We start from the raw sequence: 27810 nt of genomic DNA, 5'->3' as shown, positions 1-27810 counted from the left end.
AAACATGAACGAGTTAAAGAATAAAAAGTAACAAGTTGTCTATGTTCGTTCGGGTTAGGATCATATTTTTAGGTTTTTGCCTTTTCGGATTGAGCCTCCTATGCCTCGTCCCGATTTAGTATATGTTCGGGTCAGGTTGGGTTAATAATAATTTGGGTTTGTGTATATTTTATAACTCCGTCTAAAATCCGTGTTGGATCTCTCATCTCATTTTAGGTTCATTTAATGATTCTTTGAGTTCAGTTAATAATAATATTTACGGTCTTCAAATATTTGTAGATATCAAAATAAAATAAACATGAAATTGATTATTTAAAATATTTTTTTAGATTTTGAATACTTATTCAGATCTTTAGATCCATTTTGTGGGGGATTTTGGATTAATCCTAATTTTCTCGTACCCCGTTCGGGTTTGGTTAATATATAATACTCTGGATTCAGATATATTTTTATAGTTTACGGTTCATGGTTTTTTGTCGAGTTTGATTCAGAGCTTGGGTCCTTTTACCCAGGCCTACTATGGAATGAATGTATCCATTCTCATACACAAACACAAAATGTATAGACGTATATACGTGATAGATTAATAATTTGTGATTTTGTCATTTGCTTGGAGAAGCAACAACAGAACCTCTATGGCTCCATTACCTGGAGAAAAACGTAAGTTTATTAATGTTTTCTTCGTCCTACAATGTTTTTTAGTTTTGTTAATCAAAATTTGTTTCTGATACATTTGTAGGAAATTCTCACGGGAAGTTAAAAATAATACTCGGTACCCTTTATTGCAACCATAGCTCTATTTTGCATTCATGTGCATAAGACCTAATTTTGGAGTTTTGTTCTTCCCACAGGAGTCTCAACAGCTTTACTTGTAATGGTCATTATTGTTGCGATTGCGCTAACTGTGAGAGCAAAGAATGTGAGAACAAAGAGTGATCAAAATGACGCCAACATTGAAGCGGCTGTAATGTTAAAACGCTATAGTTATGAAAGTGTCAAGAAGAGGACAAACTCATTTGCTCATGTTCTCGGGAAAGGAGGATCAGGGACTGTCTGTAAAGGAAAATTACCTGACACCAGCGGCCGAGATATTGCACTTAAGATCTTGAAGGAATCAAAGGGGGATGGAGAAGAGTTTATCAATGAATTAGCCAGCATGAGTAGAGCATCTCATGTTAATATCGTTTCTCTGTTTGGATTTTGCAATGAAGGGAGCAACAGGGCTATCATTTATGAGTTCATGCCGAATGGCTCACTTGACAAGTTCATAGAGGTATCAACTGGGCGGGCTGACCATGGGTTCCAATTCATTTTGGACGGGCTATTCACGTGCCCAATTAATAAATGGTCCAACCGGACAAAAGACCAATTGGTACATGGTTCAATTAGGCGAAGACCAAACGGACAATGGGTATTCATGAGCTTCCTAAAACATACTTTCATAAATTTAACAAAACAAAACATAGTTTTACAATTTAATCCAGAAAACGATTTTATCGTTAAAATAAAAAATTAACGATTTTGACAGAAAACATAATTTCACAATTTTGACGGAAAAATGTATTTCATAAATTTGGCGGGAAAATACAATTTCTTGGTTTTGAGGGGAAACATAATTTCTTGGTTTCTGCGGGAAACATAATTTTTCAGTTTTGGCAGATAAAAACGCAATTTCTCAGTTTTGGCGGGAAAACGCAATTTTCATTTTTGGCTGGAAAACGCAACTTTTTCGGTTTCTGGCGGGAAAACGTAATTTTTCGGTTTTAACGGGAAAACACAATTTCTCGGTTTTGGCGGGAAAACGTAACTTCTCGGATTTTGGCGGGAAAACACAATTTTTCGGTTTAGGCAGGAAAACGCAATTTTTTTGTTTTGGCGGGAAAACGTAATTTCTCGGATTTTGGCGGGAAAACGCAATTTCTCGGTTTTGACGGGAAAACGCAAATTTTGGTTTTGGTGGGAAAACGCAATTTTTCGGTTTTGGCGGGAAAACATAGTTTTATAGTTTTGACAAGAAAAAAAATACTTTTATAATTTTGGAAAGTAAACATAATTTCAAAATTTTAGAAATAAAATCTAAACTAATAATTGAAAAATAATTATAAATATTATTGGGTGTCCATGGGCATACCCATTTGGACATAGTCTCTATTGGTCTTTGACATTTGTTTGGACCATTGTCCAATATAGACCACCCATTACTACCTAAAACTGAAATGGTCCAACTATCAAGCCCAATTTAGCCTTGGACGGACCATTTGATAGCTCTACAAGTTCATTTCCAAAACTATGTCGACGAAAATGGACTGGAAAGTTTTATACAACATTGCGCTTGGTGTTGCTCATGGGTTAGAGTACTTGCACAATAGTTGTGTATCAAAGATTGTGCATTTCGATATAAAGCCACAAAATATATACTCATGGATGAAGATTTGTGCCCCGGATTTCGGTCTTGCTAAGCTCTGCAGAAACAAAGAGAGTGCCATATCCTTGCTAAACGCGAGAGGGACTGTAGGGTACATTGCTCCTGAGGTGTTTTCCAAGAAGTTTGGAGAAGTTTCGCATAAATCAGATGTTTATAGTTATGGAATGGTGGTTCTTGAGATGATTGGGGCAAAGAACATGGAAAGCGCTGGAAACTCTAGATCCGAAAACGTTTCAATGTACTTTCCAGATTGGATCTATGAGGATCTAGAAAGGAAAGAAACCATGAGTTTTTCTAAAGATCATATAATGGAACAAGAAGAGAAGATAGGGCATTGGTTGGTTTGTGGTGTATTCAGACCAGTCCATCTGATCGTCCACCAATGAAAGAAGTTGTTGAGATGTTAGAGGGGAGTCTAGAAGCCATTCATGTACCCACCTAAGCCTCTCTTGACATCACCATTTGCAACCCCTTGGGAAAGTGTTGCAGATAGTCAAGAGACTTCTAGTTTCGCGACACTAAACACCAGTAACTCTATAAGGTACACTCTAAGATATGATTAGTTCATAGTTTTTGTATAAGTTGTTGTAAAATAGATGGTAAGATTATTCAAGATTAGATTAGTATATGTTCGTAATTATATTTGGTTGTGTTTAGTGTGAGAAAATGATACATGTTGAATTATTGAGATAGAAATGTTTATTAATGTGTAAAAAATGTATAAGTAATCATATTTTTCATGAGACATAGGGAGCATAAATCTTTTGAATGTGATTCAACCTCCAGAGTGTTATTCTATTATGAACAAGTAAAGCAGATCATATATATATATATATAATAACAAAATAAATATGAGTGTGTTACAAGAAAGAATCTCTATGAGGAGGCACGTGAAAAAAACTCACGTGCGGTTAGGAGAAGCTCTAGCTTTGGCCACTGATCTCGTGTAGAGCTCTTCGTATTGCGTAGCCGATGATGCCCAGCTGAAGTCTATGCTCATCACTTTCTCCATCAGTCTCATCCACTTCTCTTCATCTTTCTTGTAGTGATTAAATGCCCTCTCCAACGCGTAGTTCAAACCCTGTTTTAACACTTCTTGCTTCAGATATAAAACCAAACCAAACCAACCTAAAAAGAAGAGAGAATCGTTTAACTTACCTGTTCATCAGCGGTTTGAAATGCAAACCCGTTTTGAAACTGAGTTGGTATTGTATCATCATCGATGTCAAAGACACTGAAAATAGTAATATGTTTTAGAAGTTTGAAACCAATGTCAACTAAAGATAAGATATTAAGATAGTAATGTTTCCTCCAGACAAGGTCTTTTAAGTTTTGTTTTTTTTTTTACCTGTCGTTTAAGCCACCTGTTTTACGCGCGATTGGGATGGAGCCATACCTCATAGCGATCATCTGGTGCAAGAGAAAGAGTCAGAGAACATAGATTTAACAGTTACTTAGTGACATTCATGATCCTTCTTAAGAGATAATGTTTTTGTAATTAGAAACCTGTGTAAGTCCACAAGGTTCGAAAATAGAAGGAATGATGAACATATCAGATGCTGCGTAGATCGAATGAGACAGAGCTTCATCGTACTTGAGTAACAACCGGACATGATCATGGCTCTTAAACTGTTGCTCAATCCCTTCAAATTCCCTCTAATAAAAACCAAAAATGCATCAAAGCTTAAAACAATGAAACTGGAAAAAAATCAGAGACCAGACAGGTTACTATTACCTGAATATGAGGCACTGGACTAGAACCAAGAAGAACAAACTGTCCACCTAACTCTAACGTTCTGTATATAGCATGTCTGATTAGATGAACTCCTTTCTGTGGCACTAATCTTGTGATGCAACCAACCAAAGGCCGTCTTGACTCTGCTGAAGAGAGTCCAAGCTGCTTTCTAAGTGCGTATTTGTTTTCTTCTTTCCCTTGTAGATCTCTAGCGTTGAACTGAGCCTTAAGGAAAGGGTCCGTCGCTGGATTCCACGAATCTGTGTCAATGCCGTTAAGGATCCCAATGAACTTCTTGGAGTTGGAATTGAGTGTCGAATGAAGTCCCTTTCCTCCCTGTTGGTACAACACACCGATCAAATCAAAAAGCACGGTGGACAAAGAGATAGAGGTTCTTGTACCTCAGATGTTCGAACTTCTTGTGCGTAAGTAGGGGACACCGTTGTAACAATGTTTGAGAAAATGATAGCACCCTGAAACAAAGAGGTAAGAGGTGAGTAACAGGATTAGTTTTTGTTAAGACTTGTAACCCATTTACCTTAACAGGATTGACCCTATCTCCAGATGAGTGATCTTGCATTCTGTCTGGTCTGTTTAACTGGTTAACATCAAGGCCGCATGATCCAAGATCTGAAGCAGATGCTGTACCTTGATACTCAAAGTTGTGACATGTAAAGCATATTCTTGCGGAGTCTAACCCCTTTGGAGCATACAGATCCCAATAAAGCGGCGCCTGTAATAAAGCAAAAAAACAAAAGCTTCAAAAGGTATTATCCTAAACAACAAGACGTATGCCACTGATTAAGACATAAAGACCGTACAACAAAAGCTGTTTGCCAGTCATGACAATGTATGATGTCTGGTTTCTTGCCGGACTGAAGAAGCAACTCTAATGCAGCGCGGCTGAAGTATGAGAAGCGTTTGAAGTCATCTTTCTCTCCGTAGAACTGTCCTCTCCAGAAGAATTTGCTCGGATGTTGTGGCTCGATGAAATGGACAGGCAAACCTTTATATAGACAGAAGAAACTTTGATTCAAACAAGGAAACAGAGTAAAAAAAAATCAAAGTCTCCTCCTCCTCACCTTCAACAGTGCCTATCCAGATTTTGTTTTTATATAACTTCCCATCAAAGTATGACTCCACAACAGTATCCAAAGCCTGCGGTGAATATATCAAACCATCATCAAGGATAGGCCTGGGAAAAATTACTGGAACCGAAGACCCAAACCGGAACCAAAATACCCGAAACCAAAAGTGGACCGAAATCTCCGATATACCCTAACTGTTTCTATATTTCTATATATGAAATAACAGAACCGGAACCGAAAATAGGTTACGTAGTAAATGGATCCTCTAGCCTTTCTAGCCCCTTGCCCGAACTACCCAAATCAACCCGTACCCGAAATGCCCAAGCCTAATCAAGGATACTGAAAAAAAATTTTGAAGTCTTCTTATTATTTACAGCAACAACATTACCCTTAAGTCACGGACGCGATCATATTGCATACAATCATATTTGGGAAGGATGATCTCCACCAAATGGCCTCTTCTTTGCAAGGCCTTACCAAGACCTGCCACAACATCCCCCAAACCTCCCACCTAAAAAAATTAACATAAAGGAAATTAGGAATGACAAAAGTTGAAAATCAACACAAGTTCTCAGGGGTTTTAGCTGAACAAACCTTAGCTACAGGTGCCATCTCAGCTGCAATGTGAACCACATACAATCCTTGACTAGAATCAACACCACCAAAAGAAGAAAAATTGTTACTATTTAAAAACAAAAAAAAAATAGGGAAAGCTTGAGATGATACCTTGTTGGAGATGACACAAGCTTGAGAAATGCAGAGATTGCATCACGTTCACTCTTGTCTTTGACGTCAATGTACGTATCGTGGATCCTTCTATCTTTCTTCCACACCATTTCTCTCAGCGACTCTGCATCATCGCTTCCTATCTTCTTTTCAAGCAGCCATCCATCAACAGTTAGAAGCAAACGACTCCAATAATCCCAAGGCATGTCATCGACCGGTTCATCTCTCGGCTCTTTTCTATTGCTTTCTTCCTTCAATCTCCCAAGCGTTTCCTGGAACTCTTTGATCGATTCTTGATATAACTGAACGTACGAGAATATTTCCGCATCAGACTTCTCGAGCCGCTCCTCGAGTAATTCCACCTTATCTTGCATTAACTCATTGTACAGTTGAATCTTTTCAGATGATTCTTTATAAACATTGGCTTCTTTAAGCGATTCCTCGATCTTCTCAACCCTGCTTTTGAAATCTTGATTCTGTTGCAACACCAAAACCGCTTGCTCCGCTTGTTTTGTAGCTCTATCTAACAGCAGCTGCAGACTCTCCACCTTTGTCCATAGATCACTGCATTCTGTTTTGAGAGAGGAAAGCTTGGAAACATCTTCCTGAGAAACCAACAGCTTACTCTCCAAATCTTTCACAGAAAACTCCAAACCCGAGCATTCCTTTTCCAACACGACCACACGTTCATCTGTATTCTCAACACTCTCAAGCTTCGACTTGAGCGTTTCTATATCGTTTCTCAATGACAGATTCTCTATCTTCAACGTTTCTATCTCTTTGCTGAGAGATTGAACGTAACCATCGCTCTCCGGAGGAGGGGAAACCATCTCTTGACGAAGCTTCTCTAGCTGTTCTTCTAGAAGCTCTGCGCGTACTTTCTCCTGAGCAGCGGTTTTGATCCTTTCGTCAGTCTCAGCTAGCTTCATTTCCAGAACATTGATTTCTCCCTGTAATGCTTCTTTTTCACTTAGGATCTTGCTAAGCTCGGCGAGAGCGCTGACTCGTGCTTGGTCAAGCCTGAGAATATCTGTCAATTATCATGGATTATTAATATATGAATTTCAAAATATTAAGAAAATAAAAAACAATCAAAAATAGAGAGACAAAAACCACTTTGCTCAGCGTTTCTTATCATCGTCATTAGCTCCCCAAACTGTCCATCTGAGAACTGCTCACCTCCGCTTTTGTTAATGGACTGTAATAAAAATGATTACCCAAAGCTATTAAAAAGAAAAGACTCTTTTGCAAAAAAATATACCATCAATGCTAAAATGAAACCATTACCAAAGCTTTTGCAACCTCAGGAACGGTCAAAACATTCAAGTCTTGCCCATCACTCTCTTTCTTCTTTGTATGTTTGTTTTTAAGCCGAGTAACTTCACTTTGCTGTATATCTTCATCTCTGTTTTCAGTACTTGAATCCACGTGATTAGTTTCTACGGTGGAATGAATAGTGTCTGCTGAACCGTTATCAGGTTGTGAGTCCTCCTCCTCGCTGTTGCTCTGAAGACTTGAGTTAATGGGTAGGATTGGTTCAGGAGAGCCTTTCTTGATATCTTGTCTTTTACTGGAGCTGAGAATGTGCCAAAGATATCAAAAGAGTTGTGCTTGGCATCCAGATAACAAACCACAGTCATATCATGAAAATCAAATGCAACATTTTAATCTAATTTTCAGAGAAGATGAATCTAATTCAGACACAAGCTGAGAAAAAAAAAAGACTTCTTCAAACTTTCAAAAATGGAATCCAGACATAAGTTTCAGAGGTGAGATTAAACGACACCACGCAAGGTATCTAAGAGCAGATTCATCAAATTCAGAGAAAAAGGTTATTTCTTTCAATCGAATTCTTAACTGATCATCAAAACCCAACAAAGAAACAGAACAGGAACGAGGAAAAAGACACTTACTCGAAACCACGTTGTTGTCGGATCTTACAGGAAGCAGGAAGCAATCGACGAGAAGGGAGATAGAAAAATCGACGAGAACCTCCCTGCTCTCTTTTGCAGGAGATTCCTACTAATCCATTGGTTAAGAAACAGCTTGATAGCTTCGTCGTCGTCATTGATTAGATACCGAAACGAACAAAGATGAGCTAGTCTTTTGCTTCAATGGAGGTTTTGTTCTTTTTTTCTCTTTGTAATATCTTAAACTTGCCTTATAATAAATATTAGTAAAAAATAAAAATCTACATTATAAGTCATGTGCTTCAAGATAGGTCACGTGCTTACGCCACGTGTATCCTAAACAATATCCAACTCTAACGGTGGTAAAGAAAAGAGAGACGCTGACCAGTGAAAATTCAAGCCCAATCCTTATTAATACTCAAAAGTCAAAGATGGTCTCCAGATGCAGCTTTCGTTTAACCATACTTAGCTTAACACTTCACGGTCTTTTTGTACACTTATTGTTCTTGGTTCTGGTAAGAAGAGTTTAGTACAATGTCTTCTTTAGTTAGATACATGTGAATGTGCATATTCATTGAATCAGGTTATTTATTAAATGTGGTTGGAACGTTTTCAGATTCTTTGCGATGATCTTGAGACCTGTACTCCTCTATGTGTGATCGCTTTCTTGTTCAAGGTATACACACTTCAGTAATACTCTATCACACAGTTTTTTCCTCTAGAGTTTGGATGACCTTGAATGGACTTGTGGAAAAAAGAAACAGAACATATTTTGGATTTGATTCTCAGTCACAGTTTTATTCATTATATGTATAATATTATTAAGTGCTTGTTTCATCTTTGGTTACAGCTGCTGGGAGTCAGATCATCTATATTTTTCCTTTATGTTGAGAATGTGGCAAGAGTTAAGAAGCTGTCTTTAAGTGGATTCATGCATTACAAGTTAAGGAAAGCTGATCAGCTATTTGTTCAATGGCCACAACTGCAAAACAAGTACCCCCGGGCTCACTATGTTGGCTCCCTGATGTAAACTGATTTTAGGAACAATCCTCACACATAGATTTTATTACAATTACTTAGCATAGCTACAAAGTATTGAACTCAAGTTTTTGATGCCATTTCACTGAGCTAATATGATTTGGGTAGTTTTTTTTCTCAAAACTAAATCACAATAATTCACTATTTTGTCAAGCCAAACCTACGAACTGTTACAATGATGCAGAAAGGAAAAAGATAACGCTGAGGCTTCACTTGAGTTGCACCACAAATAGTTTGTGTTCATCTTTCTTGTTTTCAGCTCGCTGAAGTCTGTATCTTTTGCCCACTTGACCCTTCTGCTTCTGATGGGGCAGAGGATTCTTCTGTTGAGATTCCAATACTTTTCTTCAAGTTTTTGTCATCAAGATAGTGTTGGTATACATAAGACGTGAAACCCCAAATAGCCAAGATCATAGAAATCACCTTCAACCCATTCATTTTGTCATGGAAAATGATGACAGCCAGTACAGGAACCACAGGCAGTCCTAAAGCGCTTATAGCATTCGAGAATAGAGAGGAAAGCTCAAAGATCAGCCCAGTGCCACCAACGTTGAATACCTGCCAGCTAATAGCTGTCCACACTAGGTTCATAACGTAGGATACCTTTCCTTGTAGCTATCCATTTCACTGCTCAAAGTTTTCCACTCCCCGCTAGCAGAAAGCCCCACCAAGCTAACACAGCTGGCCACTAGATTCACGTAGATGATCAAATCCATAACTTCTGAGAATGTTTGCCTCTTTAGCACTTTACTGAAGGCTACCTGTTGTAATGATAAGACTAGACCAAATCCGGCAGAAGCACCAATGGTGCATATGAAACTTGTGACATACTGTCCTCTTGTTACTTTTTTCAAATTTGATTCCTCATTATTGAAGGCAAGGAGGGTGGAAGAGATAGTTAGGAGCAAAAGAGAGTTCAAAATGATTGGAGTGAGTTTTTGTGAGTTGAGGAAATAAGAGAATAAAGCGTTGAAGGCTAACTGAGATGCACAGATCAGGGAGAAGGTGGAAACAGGTAGGTAAAGCAGTCCAATGGAGTAAAGGTAGCAACCTGCTCCTACAAGAACACCAAGTGCTACATAAACTAATACACGGTTTCTAGGTGAGGCTGCTTTGCTATCTGTATGAGTTGTTGCATGTGTTTTGATTGATAAGAGATAATATGGAAGCAGAACAGGAAAGCCTACAAGTTTAACTACAGTTGCTAGCCATTTGCTTTTTCCTCCATTGTCATAGTATAGTCTTCCTAGAATTGCAGCAACTGATTGTCCTGAAATGACAAAGAATGTGTAGGCAATCACCCGGAGCCACCGTTTGTATATGTTTGAGTGAGGCACTCCTGTTTGGTTAATTTCATCTTGAACCGTTGGATTTAGTTCTTTTCCCTGCTGAACGGGTAAGTGAGCGAAAATATTGCAAAAAAAAATTAGTTAATGATAGTAATTTTGTTGTCACTTGTAAGGTATTTTCATATATTTAACAATAAGATACCATAAAGTAGTTCTTCAGGAACTGGTTTATTCTTACTCACCGATGACTTGTAGTTCTTGATCACCCTTCATGTGGAATATACCTCCTTGGAGATGGACAATGAGGAGCTAAAGTATTAAGTATCTTATTATCAGTTCTCTTGGTTGCTAATAAGCTACCAAATGATAGCTATATATATTTAGTGATCAGGAACCGATCACTGTTAAGTTTTCATTGTAATATGTCCCCACATTAAGTAAATGCTCAATTTATAAATATCTCTCATTCTGTCATGAGTTTAATTTTTGAAGATGGCACTATTATTGACCAAGAGATGAGTTGAGTCGAGATGAAAATTATGTGTAGCTAATATTTACTCAGAAAAAATTCATTTGCATCTTAGTGGAGAAACATCAAATATAACACATACAATTTGTATGATTTTCAGGCTGAAAATTATGTGTAGCTAATATTTACTCAGAAAAAATTCATTTGCATCTTAGTGGAGAAACATCAAATATAACACATACAATTTGTATGATTTTCAGGCTGAATAGTACTGAAACTTCCTTGTCTCTATGAATTCTTTTTGGATTGTGCCGTGTGACTATCGTTCTCTTATGATTAGACATGTGGATTATTTAGGAACACATTTTTTAGGTTTCTCTTTGGCTAGTCTTGAAGTTTTTTCTCCTCAAGATAATGCTGAGGTTAAGCTAAAACGTGGCAGACAAAGTCTGCCCCATCTTTCCAAGAAAAGACATTTGTTTTTGTATGATGCACATCTGGATGCAAATGCCCAGCTGTTGTTTTTTGAGACATTTTTGAATTTGCATTAAGATGTAATATATTTATGTAAAAATCAACTTAAAATGAAGGGATAATTTGGTAGAAAACAAATGAAAACTGGGAAAATAACAAACTACCTAAAATAAGGAAATTTACGGAAAGGTTAGGGACGTGGCTAAAGTTAATTGTCGAAGCTACCCTTTGCTACAAAGACTTTTTGATTTCTCTTATGGTAGGGGAAGTACAATTAATAGCTGGCGTAATCTTTGTTAGGTATTAGAAGATTTTAAAAGATTTCGTTTAGATTTTTTAAGTTTCCTCGGTGGAAGAGCATGTACAGTGATGTCCTGCAAGGTGAATCTTCTCCACACATTATTTAACCTATTCAACGCTCTTAAAAAAAATAGCTAAAAGATTTACATCAGTATCATAAAAAACTTGTTAATGAAAACTTTTTACTATTTTACTCTATGCGGGCGTCTATAAATAGTGGTATTCATCCAATAGATTATGTATCCGTCCATCCAATAGATTAGTTGTATATTGTTAAATTTTGACAAGCTACAATATCTACGTGTATAGCAAACTTAACTATCGTGTATGTGTCCATACGTTTATCCGGGAGCTGGGCACTATATATTTATCGTCCACCTAAAAAAAACATCATATCAAATTTAAGGCCATACACTTGACTTACTTCGTTGCCAAGGCCATCAGGTCATACCAGCTGCAATATTTCTACACAACATTTGCCGAGATTGAATGGATAGATGCGGCATGTGCAAAGTACCTACTATACATATGGTTCGATCATGTTTAACATATTGTTTAATTGTGGTATCCATCCAATAGATTACATATCCGTCCATCAAATAGAATAGCTGTATATGGTTAAATTTTAACAGGCTACAACATCTACTTGTATAACAAACATAAGTATCATGTAGGCGTCTACAGGTTTATCCAGGAGTTGGGCACTGTGTATGTATTTTACACCTAAAACGAAACATCATATCAGATTTCAAGGCCATGCACTTGACTTACCTCGTTGCCAAGGCCGCTAAGTCATACCGGATGCAATACTTCTACACGACATTTGTAAAAGGATGGATGTGGCATGTGCAAAGTACCTACTGGACATAGGGTTCGATCACGTCTAACTGTGAGATAGATGGTTAACTTGTTTGATTCACGTCTAACATATTGTTTGGATGGTTAACATGTTTGATATAAGTTTTTGGATAGCCAGCTAACTCATATTGTGGATTATCAAATTTCAAAGTCATGCAATTGACGTACCTCAATGCCAAGACCGCCATGTCGTACAGATTGCAAGACTTTTACATACATTTGCCGAGATTAAAGGGATGGATGCGACATGGGCGAAGTACATACTAGACATATGGTTTGGTCACGTCTAATTGTGAGATGGATGATTAACATGTTTGATTCACGTCTAACGTATAGTTTGGATGGCTAACATGTTTGATATAAGTTTTTGGATAGCCAACTACGACTCATACTGCCGAAGCATCTTATCTCTCTCACTGAACTTTTGAACTTCAGATTCATCTGATTTGCTCTTTTATGTATCCTCCAAAGTGGCAACAATTGTAAGTTGCTGTTTAAGAACCCTAATTGAATTTTTAAGGTTTTGGATTTCAGATCTCTGCATCCAGATCTCATCGTGAGCCTCAATCAAACTAATTTTATGTCATCTGTGAGGCTTCTTTTGGTAGAAAACTGATGGAAGAAATAGAAAGAAAGTTGAATCATTTGAATTTTGAAATTATAATTGGTAGGTTGTTGATTTTCAATATGACAGAAAGAGATTTCAAGCATACATGTCTCAACATATCTTTTGGTTTGATTTTACCTACACATTTGGATATGTTGTTGTAGGGGTATCAGTGTCCATCGAAATTGTTAATAGTGTCTGTAAAGTCACATTTTGGCATTGGGTTAAATACTGCATAGATCGTTGGTAGGAGTTCTAATTTCCCTAAAATGAAACATCTAGTTATAAGAATCAACTTAAAAAACAAACGAAATTTATATGCAACATAACATAAGAATACAACATTTATCTGCAAAATCTAAATGCACATCCAATTACAAAACGAAAGTCTAAATTATTTTGCAACTTAATAGTGGACGGCTGAGGATCTCGCTACATTATTTATGTTCACTTACATTTTGTTCAAAGCTCTGTTTCCCAAAGGATAGTTCGACATGATTTCCTGATTGTTTATCTTAAGTGCGCTTAAACCATAAATCAGAATGGTGCATTAGCATCTTTGTAAGCTATATTAAAACTGGTAAATCTTATAGTTTTATGACATCTTTCGACTCTAATTGGTTAATCCCTCAAACTAAGAAACCTATGTATATGGGTTAAGAAACTCAACTCGAACCTTCAATAACCTTGGGAAAACATGGTAAGCCATGAGTAACAGCCCTTGTTGATACACAGGCTCAAGCTGTACAGAGAGACATGCATCCCACTCGCATGGACCACTACAAAAATTATACAAACGAGCTTTATATAAGATATATGCATGAATGTATGCAACATTCCATCAAATTTGTGTATCCTCCTCGACATGGTTTGTGTGGAAGTTAATCAACTCCATTTCATCAAGGTAATGATGATAGACAAAAGAAGAAGCCCCATATAGCTTAAAACGATGGAGAAGATCTTCATTGCATCCATTTTATGCATATAGCCGATCGGATTGAATATTCTTCCTAAAAATATTAATATTTGTGATTTGCTTTGATTCTTACGGATATTTCTTTTTAGTCTTTGTTTTGCCTCGTAGAGTTACGGATATCCGGATTTTTCATTTTGAATCGAAATGGATAACGAATCAAATCAAAATTTACTGATATTTTGTCCAGCCCTATTGGTAAATAGTCATGTCCATTTTATATGGGAAATTTTATGTTTACTACTTTCATGATATCACTTTTCATCTTTACCACCACTAAAGGGACATTTTCAAAAATGCATTATTCATTAAGTGGCAAAAGACTCTTATACTCTTGTTATCTATAAATATATATATATATATATATATATATATAATAAATCATTATTTAAACTAAAATTTTTTAAAAAAATTATGTTTTCGAATTATACTATTTCAAATTCGGACTTTTTTATAAAAAAAAATTGAATTTTTTTCAAATTTTTTTTTTGAAAATCGAAAATTATATTTTTTTAAGTATTTATTTATATATTTATTAGAATCATAAATTTCACATTCCAAAAACTCTACCCCACTCCTCAACTTTAAACCCTAAGTCTAGATTAGTTAACCATATGGGTATAAGTGTCTTTTATCCTTCACTAAAAATGATCATAAAAGTGATTAGTGTAAACATGAAAAATGATACTATGAATGTGATATTCGTGGCAATTTCTTATTTTATATCTATGCAGGTGAAACTTGAAAGGGACATCAGAGCATGCTCCCTAGGCTCTTTTTGATTTTTTGACTTTGATTTTTCTGCTTCCACTTAACTTGGAGAATTCTTGAAATAGCGCTCTAAGAAACTTTATTTATTTAGCCAGTAATTTAGTGTTGTTGCATCAGAAATCAATAATGTTTGCTTTAATCTAGACAAAAAAAATGTTTGCTTTAATCATTTTGAAAATATACACAAAAGTTGACCAACTTTGTGATAAAAAAAATGTTTGTTTTAATCATTTTGCTCAGTTACTTATAACCCATGGTTTATAACCGACAATTTCCATAAAATCGGCAATTTATTTTCTCACGTTAACTTCTATATAGCATTAGATCCCCACCAAACTATGATCTCGTGTTAGTTCTCTAAGAACTGAAAATTTTAAATTTATTTTTCTCCGAATTGATAATTCAAAAATCAATTATCCATAAACAATGGTTTTAATTGGTTTATTGGTTTCAAATTGGTTTATTCCTAACCAAATAATTTAAAATCAACTATACCAATCAAAAATCCATTTTTATATATAATTAATCCTACAGCATTTTTTTTCACCACCATTGTATGTTCCACCATCTGCTGCCCAGTATCCTCCAACATGTAAACGAACATGAATTCTCCTGTTTACAACAATAAAATTTTCAAACCCTTCAAACTCATAATGTAACCAATGAAACCAAAAGGGATCAGTAAAAAAGCTCCAATCGCAGACAACTTTTTAACCCTCTTGCTTCAGTTTGTCTCAGGCTTCCTTCACTGTCCCTTTTTGATTTTGACACAGAACACACGAAACACAAAACGACTCTCTCAGTCTGTGTCGTATTAACCTTCTTTCGATTCTCACAATTGAAATTCAAAAACCCCAGAATTTGAAAAACGTAAGAGTCGTCATCTCTTTCTCTCGATAGTTTGAGAAATAGTTGGGAGATTAGAGAAAGTGTGTCATAAGTTAAACTACCTGATGTTTTAAATAAATGTTGGTTGTTTTTATTAAAAAATCATGTAGTTTAAATAATCAAAACTCAACATGTAGTTTAAAAAATGTTGTGTTGTTTGGTTTAAAACTGTTGTGTTGTTTAAACGGTAAAACTAACAGAGGGGCTGTTACACTAAGATAAGTGAGTTGGGGGTTTCCACGTTGAATCAATAATTGAGGGGTTTTGACATTAAAAATCCAAAAAACAATTATCATCATCTCATTCACCAACACCATTAGCCCTAGCCATGGTGGAAAACTGATCTTCTCTCATGATCAAACTCCTTCTCCTCATGAATCTACTCATCTCTATTTCAGTTTGCTGGTGAGAACAAAAGCTGTGAAAGGCAAAGGCGTGTGGTATTGAAGTCATCCCGAACCAATCTTGCTGCACAAGATACGGTCTTCCTAAAGCCGTTAAGCTCCGTTTCTCCTTATGCGACTTCACGCATCATCTCGGAGTATCTCCACAATCCAGGTGCCACAATCTGTCCTCCTCCGCCGTCTAGTCTAAAACGCATTGTCTCCGGTGGAACTCTGTCAGGCAACAGTCGTTGTCTTCCTTTTAATCATTCTAGGCTAGATATAATATATTTAACCAAAAATGAGAGGAATAACCAAAACAGAGGAATAATAGAACACTAAACTCAGCCATACAAGCTTGAATCCGATTATCGGAACCGTACAAATCTGGGTATCTCTGAATACACCGATCTTGTATATTTTCCAATGCTTTAGCCAATATAACTAAGCCATCCCGTAAGAGAATTTCAGATTCTGAATGTGGCTCTCCGATGAGCTTCCGATGTAATAGAACTGCTTGTGATCGTAACACTTAACAGATTCTCCGTAAAAGAACACAGTCGCGTCGTCTCCCAACACAATCCACCTCACGTCGTCGTTTAGTCAATAATATTTGACTTTCTCGTTGTAAGAAGTTCAACAAAATAGTTTATATATAAAAATGGATTTTTGATTGGTTTAGTTGATTTATATTATTTGGTTAAGAATAAACCGATTTGAAACAAGTAAGCCGATTAAAACTATTTTTATGGGTAATTAACTTTCGAACTATCATTTCGGAGACAAATAAGTTTGCAACTTTCAATTCGTGAAGATCTAACATGATGTCATAATTCGGTGAGGATCTGATGTTATATGGTAGGTTATCGTGGAGAAGTCGATCGTCGACCCAGAAGATTTTATACTGAGCTAATCTTATTTGGGTAGTCTTCTTTAAAACTACATCACAATATTTAATTATTTAGTTTAACCTAAGCCTACTAACTGTTGCAATGATGCAAATAGGGAAAAAAATCACGCTCAGACTTCACTTGAGTTGCATCCCAAATATATTATGTTTAAACTAGGCTGAAGTCTGTATCTTTTGCCCACCTGACCCTTTTGCTTCTGGTGAGTCAGAGGATCCACTTGTTGGGATTCCAATACTTTTCTTCAAGTTTTTATCATCAAGATAGTGTTGGTAGACATATGACATGAAACCCCAAAAAGCTAAGATCATAGAAATCACCTTCAACCCATTCATTTTGTCATGGAAAATGATGACAGCCAGTACAGGAACCACAGGCAGTCCCAACGCGCTTATAGCATTTGAGAACAGAGAGGAAAGCTCGAAGATCAGCCCCGTGCCACCAATGTTGAATACCTGCCAGATAACAGCCGTCCACACTAGGTTCATAACGTACGACACCTTTCCAAGCTTGTAGCGATCCATTTCACTGCTCAAAGTTTTCCACTCTCCGCTAGAGAAAAGCCCCACCAAGCTAACACAACTGGCCACTAGACTCACGTAGATGATCAAATCCATAACTTCTGAGAATGTTTGCCTCTTTAGGACTTTACGGAAGGCTACCTGTTGTAATGATAAGACTAGACCAAATCCGGCAGAAGCACCAATGGTGCATATGAAACTTGTGACATACTGTCCTCTTGTTACTTTTTTGAAATTTGATTCCTCATTATTGAAGGCTAGGAGGTTGGAAGAGATAGTTAGGAGCAAAAGAGAGTTCAAAATGATTGGAGTGAGTTTTTGTGAGTTGAGGAAATAAGAGAAGAAAGCGTTGAAGGCTAACTGAGATGCACAGATCAGAGAAAAGGTAGAAACGGGTAGGTAAAGCAGTCCAATGGAGTAAAGGTAGCAATCTCCTCCTACAAGAACACCAAGAGCTAAGTAAACTAAGACACGGTTCCTATGTGAGGCTGCTTTGCCATCATCTCCATGAGTTGTTGTGTGTGTTTTGATTGAGAAGAGATAATATGGAAGCAAAACAGGAAAGCCTACAAGTTGAACTACTGTTGCTAGCCATTTGCTGTTTCCTCCATTGTCATAGTATAGTCTTCCTAGAATTGTAGCAACAGATTGTCCTGAAATGACAAAGAATGTGTAGATAATCACCCTGAGCCACCGTTTGTATATGTTTGTGTGGTTGCTACCGACTGAGTTTCTTTCATCTTGAACTGTTGGGTTTGGTTCTTTTCCCTGCTGAACTGGTAAATGAGGGAAAATATTGCACAAAAATTAGTTTATGAACGTAGTTTGGTTGTCACTTCTAACGTTTCTTCATATATTGAACAATAATTGAGATACCATAAAGTAGTTCTCCATGAACTGGTTGATGCTTACTCACCGCTGACTTGTAGTTCTTGATCACCCTTCATGGTGGATGTGGAATATACCTCCTTGGAGATGGAGAAGGAGGAGCTAAAGACGTTTTGAAGTATTATTATCTTATTATCAATTCTCTTGGTTGATAATATGCTACCAAATGATAGCTATATATTCAGTGATTAGGAACCGATCACTGTTAATTATTCATTGTAACATGTCCCCACATTAAGTGAATGCTCAACTATAAATATCTCTTACGTTGTCATGAATTTAATTTTTGAAGATGTCACAATGGTTGACCAAGTAATGAGTTAAGTCAAGTAGGAAATAAAGTGTAGTCAATATTCATACGGAATATGTCATTTGCATCTTAGTGGAGAAACATCAACATAACATATAGACAAGTTGTTTGATCTTAAGTTGGATAGTTTTTAAACTTCTTTGTCACTATGAATTAATTTGGCTTGTGCCGTGTGCCTATCTTTCTCTTATGATTGATTAGACATGTGGATTAATTAGGAACACACTTTTGGGGTTTCTCTTTGGCTAGTCTTGAAAGTTTTTCTCATCAAGATAATGATGAAGATAAAGGTGAGGTTAAGCTATTATATGGCAGAGAATTAAAGTCTGCCTATTTATCCAAGAAAAAACATTATGATATCTCTTGCAACTTAATTAATAATACCTGGGTGGCAGATGATGTCGCTACATTATTTCTTGTCACTTACGTATTGTTCAAAGCTATTTTCCCAAAATTGACATGAGTAAACAGCCTATTCTGATACACAGGCTCTAGCTGTACAGAGAAACATGCACCCCGTTCGCATGGACCATTACAAAAATTACACAAACGAGCTTTATATAGGATACATGCATGAATATGTGTAATAATTTATCAAATTTGTGAATCATCCTCGACGTGGTTTCTGTGGCAATTCATCAACTTCTTTTCATCGAGATAGTGCTAGGGCCTGGATAAAGCCCATAAAGCAAGTACTCTAGGCGCCAAAATATTTTTATATTTTAGGGGCGCCAAGATAAAATGAATTCCTATAGTGCCGTGTGCATGATGATTTGTAGGAGAAGGTTAGAACATGACCTTAACGATTCCCTTCATTTTTTTTTTCCTTTTATTACTCGCAATAAATGATGATTTGATCATTAAAGATTTTGATTATCTTTTCTAAGAACTTAGACTAGATATTGATCCGCGCAACCGGATGTTTGTTTTCGCTTTTATGTATATAAAAAATTTGTTTTACACCATTACTGGTTTATATTTTTTTTTACATTAACCATATTTTCAAATGTTTATATAACATTTAGTAATGTGAATGTTTACACATGTTTGATCTAATTAATAACCGTCATATATATTTTTAGATTTTTATTATATATTTATTTCATTGTATTTACATTTGATTATTAGACGAATTAATATATGCAAAGCTCAAAATTTTTGAAAATAAATTTGTATTTAATTTATATAAAATTTAGATAAAATATTTACATATCTTGGAGCATCAGCATTGATAAAATATTTACACATGTGTCTCTTACCATTATAATAATAATAAATTTAAATCATTTAATTATTTAGTTAAATTTTAATTTATAAAAATTGTTTAAACCAATAATATTACTACATTTGTTACAAAGTGTTCTTAATTAAAGACAAAGTGCTCTCAAATGAGAGTTTCCCTTCACTCACACTCTCTTTTTGATTTTTTTTATTGGTGAGAACACACTAATGCTAATGCTCTTAGACTTATTTTATATACAATAATATATTATCTAAAATAAATAAACGTTAAAAAATACTACTAAAAGAAAATCCAGCTTTGAAGGGCGGGGGTCGGAATTGAGCATAAATTTAATATAAAATAATTTTCAATTTTTTGTTTCATGCATATATTAATTTGTTTTATAACTAAATGCAAATACAATAAGATAAATATATAATAAGAAACGACAATACAAGTGACTTTTTAAAAAAATTGATTAATTACAACATGTAAATTAAACTATAAAATTATTGTATTTGAAATAGTCATATAAACATTTAAATATATGATTAATGTTAAAAATGTTTATCACTAATGATCTTGATTAAATATATATATATATATATATAAATGATAACAAATATCCGCGCGGTTGTGGTTTGGCCATCGAAAGAATATCTCAAATTCAACATAGGCCATCGGTTTAGCTTAAGTCCAAGTTTATTTATCTCAAAAACAGTAACGAAAGCACCGTTGGTTTCATGTTTCAGTTTTATTGGTCTTAATTTTTGATTTTAATTGGCTGCTGCTACGATCTTTTCTTCGTACTACCACTGTTTTGATAAAATGTATATTTTATAATTTTTACGCATATCAAGAAAACATATGAAATTTTGATTAGCATATTATTTTTCGTAACTAACTATTCTTTATAAATTTTAACTAATTTTTTACCAATAGAATTTTAATAAACACAATTACGTTTTTTAAGTTTACAATTTACCATTAATTAATATATTGAAAATATAAAAAATATTGTATCTTCTTGAAACAAATTTTTTTCTTTCTAAACCATGATTTGAAACGCAAAGATTATTAGAAAACAAAAAAACTATTTTTTAAATCTTTTTGTTAAGCAAAATGTTATCAACAAAGTTGGTTTTTTTATTTAGGTTTCTTGATAATCTATGCAGCAATACTTAAACAAAGAACACATCAGGGTTCTATCTCGGTCAAACGTACCAAAGTCAAAAACATTTTTTTTATCTCTATAAGTTTATCTTTCTCCAACAGTGTAACTTTCATTGTAATCTTCTGCGTCATTCACCGATGGTTTACGACCGTTATTTATGCACCGATGGTTCACCACCGTTATTTATAACACTTTGTCTCTTGTATTAATATAATTGACATATCTTATATATTAATAGAGAAGTCACGACCTTAACTCATATGTGATTTTTTTTAAAAAATAGATCTAATGGACCTATTACTTGAAAATCATGTTACATTTAATCTATAATCTTATCATTATTATAGATCTAAATAACTCACTTTCTAGATTATAGGAACTAAATAATATGTCTACTACATTATAGGAACTAAATAAATATCAATTTTTTCCAAGCAAAAAATTACTATGTTTTAAAAAGTGACGGACACACCTCATATATATTATACTCCATTTGTTCCTAAAAAATCTATATTCTAGAAAAAAAATTTATTTCAAAAAGATACATATTTTATATTTCCAATGTAATTTTTGTCAATTAATAATGGGAAATTGTGAAGTTCAAGAATATTAATTACATTTCTTAAAATCTTATTGGTTTAAAAATATAGGAAATATAAAATTACAAAAACTATGCATTTATAGCTAAGTTTTAAAAAGTGTGAAAATTCTAAAACATAGATCTTTTAGGAATGGATAGAGCAATATATACCAATGTAGAATTGAAAACAAAATGTTTATATAAAAATAAATGAAAATAAACATACGCGGGTCGAGATATAGTCATACTTAAAATTGGAGTTGCTGAATTAACTTAGGGGCACTATGTTTGATTGGTTTACAATTTACATAATAGACTCGATAGTATAGTAATAATATTTGTTGTTCAAAAAGAAGTAATAATATTTGCTGAATATACACTTTAGACTATCACGTATTTGAAAGGTTGCTATGCTAAGATTCTATTTTTAGTATATTACGAAATCCCTAATATATTGGGAAGTAACTGGTTTTAATTGATTAAGCTTTTAATGTTAGCTTAAAATAAAATGTATAGTTGAATAAATAATACATCTATTGAAAGTTATGATTTTCTAAGGGAAGGTCCAAACTAAAAAACACACATCAATTAAGTCATGACTTCTATTTTAATAGATACAATTTCTTTATATATATGAATTAGAGTAAAGGACATTTACTTTTTCCTACAGTAAATAGTATTAAGTTATAAATAAACAAATTAAACGAAACTAATTAATTTAATTTCCTTTTTATTATAATAATAACTAAAATGATTTCATCGTAAATATTTTGATTATCTTTTCTAACAACCTTTTTTTTGAACAACCTTTTCTAACAACTTTAATTTCATTTATCTATGTAATAAAATATATGTCATAACTTATAAGTTACAAAATAAACAAAGTACACAAAAACTAATTTTTCTCTTAGCTAATGATAAATAACTAAAAAGTTGATCAAAAAGATTTTAGTTACTTTTTAATAACTTTAGTTTCCTTTTACATATACTAGGATGCTGGCCCCCACGCAAGCGCGAGGATTTAGTTGTAATTTGTAAATGATGTTTTGGTATGTGATAGTGACACAATAGACAAAGTTACAGTATCTCAAATTATACCTTAAACAAAAGTTACATAAAGAATACATCATAACATTTGAAATCAATAAAACTTTGATTATTGTTTATTTTCATAACTTTTTCCAAAGTGGAATTGGAACATCGAGTTTTTGATACATCAAATGAGAAGCTAAAATCTATAATATAACAACAACATGAAGCATTTCATGATAAAAAAAAAACATCTATGTAAGCCAAACTTAAAGATCTCATTAACCTTATCCATTTTGTTCCCAGAACACTGCTTGTAAGCAACAAAAGTTGCTTTGGACTGGTAACTACTGATAGTTCCTAATATGTACAGAACATGATCATGATCTGAGTGTTTTTGTTATAGCTTCACGTAGCATTAACCAATTATATTGTAGCTTCTATGTTAACCCTTTGTCAAATATGAATGAAGTTGCCAATGATACCAGCAACTGTGAGTTTTTGTATCAGACTTGACCTTTTAATGAGACAGCTAGAAGACAAAAAAAATCAAATATGATAATTGAAAATGTGTGAGAAAAACCTTTGCAAGACCAAAAAGGCACAGATGGAGGGATGAGTCAAAGAGAGAACACTAAGCTTTCTTCACAGCAATCAAACATGATCACATTTAGACTTAACCACTTACCAAGCAAATCAGATAAAACTATAGCCTTGTATGCCGCATTCCCCATCTCTATCTCCTTTAACGGTTTCTCCTTCCTCTCCTTACTCTCTTTTTCTTCTCCAAACTCTGACTCATGTTCATGCTCCGGGTTTTTTTTCTTCTCTACCTCTGGCTCCTTCCTTGGAGGCACAACTATCTTATCCTCCTGATCCACCGCTGCTTCACCTGACTAAGTCCTAAAATTAACATTTAAAAAAATCCAATTAAAGTTTTGAGATTTTGACGGTGTCTATGGATCTCCTACCAAATATTTACGAAATCAGGCCTTACCTTGAAGAATATGTCGTTAGTTTCTCCTACATCTCCAGCCATTGGAAAGCATCACCAAATGGATCCGAGACCGCGTGTGGACTCCATCCAAAACCTTCATTGTCTGCCAAACATGATTGTACTGCTTTGATCGATGTCAAGCCCACTCGTATAAACGTTGACGCGTCCTAGAGCTGATTCAAACAAAGGCAAATATGTTTTTGCCATGATAAGGGTATGGATTTTACGATCTGAGGGAAGAGTGATAAGGGTATAAATAGGGATCTAGATATCATCGTGCCGGAGGGGGATGTGGAGGGTCCGTGGGGATCTTGATTGGAGGATTTATGGGAGAACATTGAAGTACCAACACTCTCATCGGAGGCGTTATGCGGGAGGAGTTGGGGGAGAGGAAGAGAATCGATACGGCGATTAGGGTTAGGGAGGATGAGTGATTATTTTTTTTAAAGAAACGGGATCGAGACGACGACATAACACGATCCGTATCAAGACCGACTCTGGATTGGGCTGCGAAATGGTTTAAATGGGCTGGGAATGTAACTTAACTTTTTTATTTCAAGCCCAGTCCGCAATGACCTGGCAGATTAATTGGTGTGAAATATTTCTGCCCATGTGGCACCCCTTAGAAGCTCTAAAATTAGCCTCTTTTATATAGTAGTGATTTTACCAAGAATAATACTTAGGTTCACCCTTATGGTGAATGCTTAAATTCACCCCACACTTAATAACCAACCAAATTGCCACGTAGGATTAGTTAAAAAAGGCAAAAAGATTAAAAAAAATAGCTGCAGAAAATAATAAGTTTAAAACCGTTTGCAAAACTCTAAAAAACCTAAAATTTAAAACTATAAATCCTAAATCATAAACCCTAAATCCAAAACTCTAAACCATAAACCCTAAATCCTAAAATTTAAACCTCAAATCCTAAATCCAAAACTCCAAACCATAAACCCTAAATCCTGATCTCTAAGCCCTAAATCATAAACCCTAAACCCAAAACTCTAAATTATAAACCCTAAACTCTAAATTCTAAACCTTAAATCTAAAACTCTAAATCCCATAACCTTAAACTCTAAATCTTAAACTCTAAACCCATCACTTGTTTAGGGTTCTAGGGCTTAAAGTTTTAGGTTTAGGGTTTAGTGTTTGGACTTTAGGGTTCTGGGGTTTAGAGTTTTAGATTTAGGGTTTAGGATTTAGAGTTTAGGGATTAGGGTTTAGAATTTTGGGTTTAGGGTTTAAGATTTAGGGTTTAGATTTCAGGATTTAGGGTTTATGGTTTATAGTTTTGGGTTTAGGGTTTAGGGGTTAAATTTTAAGATTTAGAGTTTATAGTTCAGAGTTTTGGATTTAAAGTTTATGATTTAGGGTTTATGATTTTAAACTTTAGGTTTTTAAGAGTTTTGCAATCTTATTATTTTTTTGCAGTAATTTCTTTTAATCTTCTTACCTTTTTTAACTAATCCTACATGGTAATTTGGTTGATCATGAAGAATATAGTGAATTTAAGCATTCAGCACATGGGTGAATCTAAGTATTGTTCTTTTACCAAATAATACTAATTATAAAATAAACAAGGAAGCTGAGCAGAATTTAATTAATATTTTTATCTTAGCAATCGACACTTATCTTCTCACCATTCTAAAGCATTATTTTTTCATACTTCTGTCAATCATTACTGCAAAGTTATACCTTTTTCATTCTATTTTTCTAGTCACTTACATAAGTTTTATTTTCATTATTCTCTGTTTTTATTTTTAGGTTCTTTTACAATTTTCTAAATCTCAAAAATATGAATTCAGCATAGGCTGAGAGACACTATAAGAAGTTAAGAACTTGATAAATTTTTAGAAACAGAAACTGATGCTACTATAACTGTTGTCTAATTTTTTTTTTGTGTTAAGACATGTATTCTCTTCTCTAATTTATACTCTTCTTTTAATGTTTCTTATTGTATGATTATGAACACTGTCTAATTTCTAGTGATAAAATTGTGAATTTTTGCCTTTTTACTATGCAGGTGAAAGGGACATCAGAGCAGCCTCCCTGGGCTCATGTTGACTTTTTAACTTAGAGAATTCTTTAGTGGCGGCTCTATTAAGAAAAAATATTTATTTTGCCAGTAATCTACTGATGATGCATCAGAAGTAAATAATGTTTGCTTTTAATCATTTTGGAAATATACACAAGAATTGACAAATTTTGTTATAAAAATGTTTGTTTTAAATTTTTTGCTCAGTTACTTAAAAGTTAAAACCCATGGCTTATAACGAACAACTGACTAGATTTTATAATAAGAATAGCTACAAAGGTGCACACCCTCTCTTTCTATACAGTATAAGCCACATCTTTCGTAGCATTGAACTCAAGTTTTAGTTGTTGATGCCATTTCACTGAGCTAATCTGATTTAGGTAGTCTTCTTTAAAACTACATCACAATATTTCATTATTTGTTTAAGCCAAACCAACTAACTGTTACAATGATGCAAATAGGAAAATAAGTCACCCTCAGACTTCACTTGAGTTGCATCACAAATATATTGTGTTTATTCTTTATTGTAGGCTGCCTTCAGCTCGCTGGAGTTCGTATCTTTTGCCCACTTGACCCTTTTGCTTCTGGTGAGTCGGAGGATCCGGTTGTTGGCATTCCAAGACTTTTCTTCAAGTTTTTGTCATCAAGATAGTGTTGGTAGACATAGGACATGAAACCCCATATAGCCAAGATCATAGATATCACCTTTAACCCATTCATTTTGTCATGAAAAATGATGACAGCCAGTACAGGAACCACAGGCAAACCCAAAACGCCAATAGCATTTGAGAATAGAGAGGAAATCTCAAAGATAAGCCACGTGCTACCAATGTTGAATACCTGCCAGGTAACAGCCGTCCACACTAGGTTCATAACGTAAGATACCTTTCCAAGCTTGTAGCTATCCATTTCACTGCTCAAAGTTTCCCACTCTCCACTAGCAAAGAGCCCCACCACGCTAACACAGCTGGCCACTAGACTAACGTAGATGATCAAATCCATGACTTCTGAGAATGTTTGCCTCTTTAGCACTTTACTGAAGGCTAGCTGTTGTAAGGATAAGCTTAGACCATACCCAGCAGAAGCACCAATGGTGCATATGAAACTTGTAATATACTGTCCTCTTGTTACTTTTCTGAAATTTGATTCCTCATTGTTGAAGGCTAGGAGGGTGGAAGAGATAGTCAGGAGCAAAAGAGAGTTCAAAATAATTGGAGTGAGTTTTTGTGAGTTGAGGAAATAAGAGAAGAAAGCGTTGAAGGCTAACTGAGATGCACAGATCAGGGAGAAGGTGGAAACGGGTAGGTAAAGCAGTCCAATGGAGTAAAGGTAGCAATCTCCTCCTACAAGAACCCCAAGAGCTATGTAAACTAATACACGGTTCCTAGGTGAGGCTGGTTTGCCATCATCTCTATGAGTTGATGTATGTGTTTTGATTGAGAAAAGATAATATGGAAGCAGAACAGGAAAGCCTACAAGTTGAACTACTGTTGCTAGCCATTTGCTGTTTCCTCCATTGTCATAGTATAGTCTTCCCAGAATTGTAGCAACTGATTGTCCGGAAATGACAAAGAGTGTGTAGACAGACACCAGGAGCCACCGTTTGTATGTGTTTGAGTGAGATACTCCTGTTTGGTTTTTTTCTTCTTCAACTGTTGGGTTTGGTTCTTTTCCCTGCTGAACTGGTAAGTGAGGGAAAATATTGCACAAAAATTAGTTTATGGACGTAGTTTTGTTGTCACTTCCAACGTTTCTTCATATATTGAACAATAATTTAGATACCATAAAATAGTTTTCCAGGAACTGGGTTATGCTAACTCACCGATGACTTGTAGTTCCTGATCACTCTTCATGGTGGATGTGGAATATACCTCCTTGGAGATGGACGAGAAGAAGCTAACTATATTCTGAAGTATAAGGTCTTATTTATCACTTCTCTTGGTTGGTAATATGCTACACCAAATCATAGCTATATATTCATTGTTTGATCAGGAACCGATCATTGTAAGTATTCATTGTAACATGTCCCCACATTAAATAAATGCACATTTGTAAATATCTCTTGTCTTGTCATGAATTTAATTTTTGAAGATACCACTATTATTGACCAAGAGATGATTCGAGTCGAGATGGATATAATGTGTAGCCAATATTTATTTTGAATTTTTTCCTTTGCATGTTAGTCGTGAAACATCAACATTACTCAAAGACAAAT

At 34.9% G+C, this 27810-nt stretch overlaps 5 protein-coding genes and 1 pseudogene across 6 annotated transcripts; 2 read left to right on the top strand and 4 right to left on the bottom strand.

Moving 5' to 3' along the window:
- Window positions 1–635: 635 nt before the first annotated feature.
- LOC106430615 (PR5-like receptor kinase) lies at window positions 636–2811 on the top strand. The gene is made up of 3 exons (XM_048766814.1): window positions 636–660; window positions 852–1273; window positions 2266–2811. The coding sequence occupies exons 1-3, from the start codon at window positions 636–638 to the stop codon at window positions 2809–2811; spliced, it is 993 nt and encodes a 330-aa protein (XP_048622771.1).
- A 366-nt stretch (window positions 2812–3177) lies between these two features.
- LOC106430626 (probable starch synthase 4, chloroplastic/amyloplastic) lies at window positions 3178–8149 on the bottom strand. Of its 2 annotated transcripts, none has more exons than XM_048766596.1 (15): window positions 7888–8149; window positions 7262–7550; window positions 7088–7172; window positions 5975–7004; window positions 5843–5894; window positions 5637–5759; window positions 5243–5318; window positions 4982–5166; window positions 4699–4893; window positions 4562–4633; window positions 4161–4496; window positions 3932–4081; window positions 3774–3835; window positions 3584–3659; window positions 3178–3506 (listed from the first exon to the last, which is right to left on the bottom strand). In XM_048766596.1, exons 1-15 carry the CDS (start codon window positions 8040–8042, stop codon window positions 3327–3329), a joined length of 3066 nt encoding a protein of 1021 aa, XP_048622553.1. In that variant the 5' UTR covers window positions 8043–8149; the 3' UTR covers window positions 3178–3326. The 2 variants fall into 2 exon arrangements, with proteins under 2 accessions (XP_048622553.1, XP_022566908.2); XM_022711187.2 differs by having other exon boundaries at window positions 7091–7172.
- Window positions 8150–8288: 139 nt separating this feature from the next.
- On the top strand, window positions 8289–9081 carry LOC106430632 (UDP-N-acetylglucosamine transferase subunit ALG14 homolog). The gene is made up of 3 exons (XM_013871409.3): window positions 8289–8399; window positions 8501–8560; window positions 8735–9081. The coding sequence occupies exons 1-3, from the start codon at window positions 8316–8318 to the stop codon at window positions 8912–8914; spliced, it is 324 nt and encodes a 107-aa protein (XP_013726863.1). The 5' UTR covers window positions 8289–8315; the 3' UTR covers window positions 8915–9081.
- On the bottom strand, window positions 8914–10620 carry LOC106430630 (annotated as a pseudogene).
- A 6211-nt stretch (window positions 10621–16831) lies between these two features.
- On the bottom strand, window positions 16832–18441 carry LOC106435444 (purine permease 21). The gene is made up of 2 exons (XM_013876331.3): window positions 18280–18441; window positions 16832–18139 (listed from the first exon to the last, which is right to left on the bottom strand). Exons 1-2 carry the CDS (start codon window positions 18308–18310, stop codon window positions 16998–17000), a joined length of 1173 nt encoding a protein of 390 aa, XP_013731785.1. The 5' UTR covers window positions 18311–18441; the 3' UTR covers window positions 16832–16997.
- Window positions 18442–25984: 7543 nt separating this feature from the next.
- On the bottom strand, window positions 25985–27602 carry LOC106430629 (probable purine permease 10). Its single transcript, XM_048766598.1, has 2 exons — window positions 27418–27602; window positions 25985–27277 (listed from the first exon to the last, which is right to left on the bottom strand). The coding sequence occupies exons 1-2, from the start codon at window positions 27446–27448 to the stop codon at window positions 26133–26135; spliced, it is 1176 nt and encodes a 391-aa protein (XP_048622555.1). The 5' UTR covers window positions 27449–27602; the 3' UTR covers window positions 25985–26132.
- Window positions 27603–27810: the final 208 nt, after the last annotated feature.

The sequence above is a fragment of the Brassica napus genome, chromosome C8, assembly GCF_020379485.1.
Source record: "Brassica napus cultivar Da-Ae chromosome C8, Da-Ae, whole genome shotgun sequence".
Taxonomy (NCBI): Eukaryota; Viridiplantae; Streptophyta; class Magnoliopsida; order Brassicales; family Brassicaceae; genus Brassica; species Brassica napus.
This window is presented reverse-complemented; position numbering and strand designations above follow the sequence as displayed.

Coding starts and splice junctions, on each gene's coding strand:
- LOC106430632 (XM_013871409.3), top strand. CDS start 8,316: ATGGTCTCCAGATGCAGCTTTCGTTTAACCATACTTAGCTTAACACTT. Junction 8,400..8,500: donor ACTTATTGTTCTTGGTTCTG/GTAAGAAGAGTT, acceptor GAACGTTTTCAG/ATTCTTTGCGATGATCTTGA. Junction 8,561..8,734: donor TGATCGCTTTCTTGTTCAAG/GTATACACACTT, acceptor CTTTGGTTACAG/CTGCTGGGAGTCAGATCATC.
- LOC106430626 (XM_048766596.1), bottom strand. CDS start 8,042: ATGACGACGACGAAGCTATCAAGCTGTTTCTTAACCAATGGATTAGTA. Junction 4,082..4,160: donor GTCCAGTGCCTCATATTCAG/GTAATAGTAACC, acceptor GGTTTTTATTAG/AGGGAATTTGAAGGGATTGA. Junction 3,507..3,583: donor TTCAAACCGCTGATGAACAG/GTAAGTTAAACG, acceptor GTGTTAAAACAG/GGTTTGAACTACGCGTTGGA.
- LOC106435444 (XM_013876331.3), bottom strand. CDS start 18,310: ATGAAGGGTGATCAAGAACTACAAGTCAGCG. Junction 18,140..18,279: donor TCAAGAACTACAAGTCAGCG/GTGAGTAAGCAT, acceptor CTCATTTACCAG/TTCAGCAGGGAAAAGAACCA.
- LOC106430629 (XM_048766598.1), bottom strand. CDS start 27,448: ATGAAGAGTGATCAGGAACTACAAGTCATCG. Junction 27,278..27,417: donor TCAGGAACTACAAGTCATCG/GTGAGTTAGCAT, acceptor CTCACTTACCAG/TTCAGCAGGGAAAAGAACCA.
- LOC106430615 (XM_048766814.1), top strand. CDS start 636: ATGGCTCCATTACCTGGAGAAAAAC. Junction 661..851: donor TCCATTACCTGGAGAAAAAC/GTAAGTTTATTA, acceptor TTCTTCCCACAG/GAGTCTCAACAGCTTTACTT. Junction 1,274..2,265: donor CACTTGACAAGTTCATAGAG/GTATCAACTGGG, acceptor ACCATTTGATAG/CTCTACAAGTTCATTTCCAA.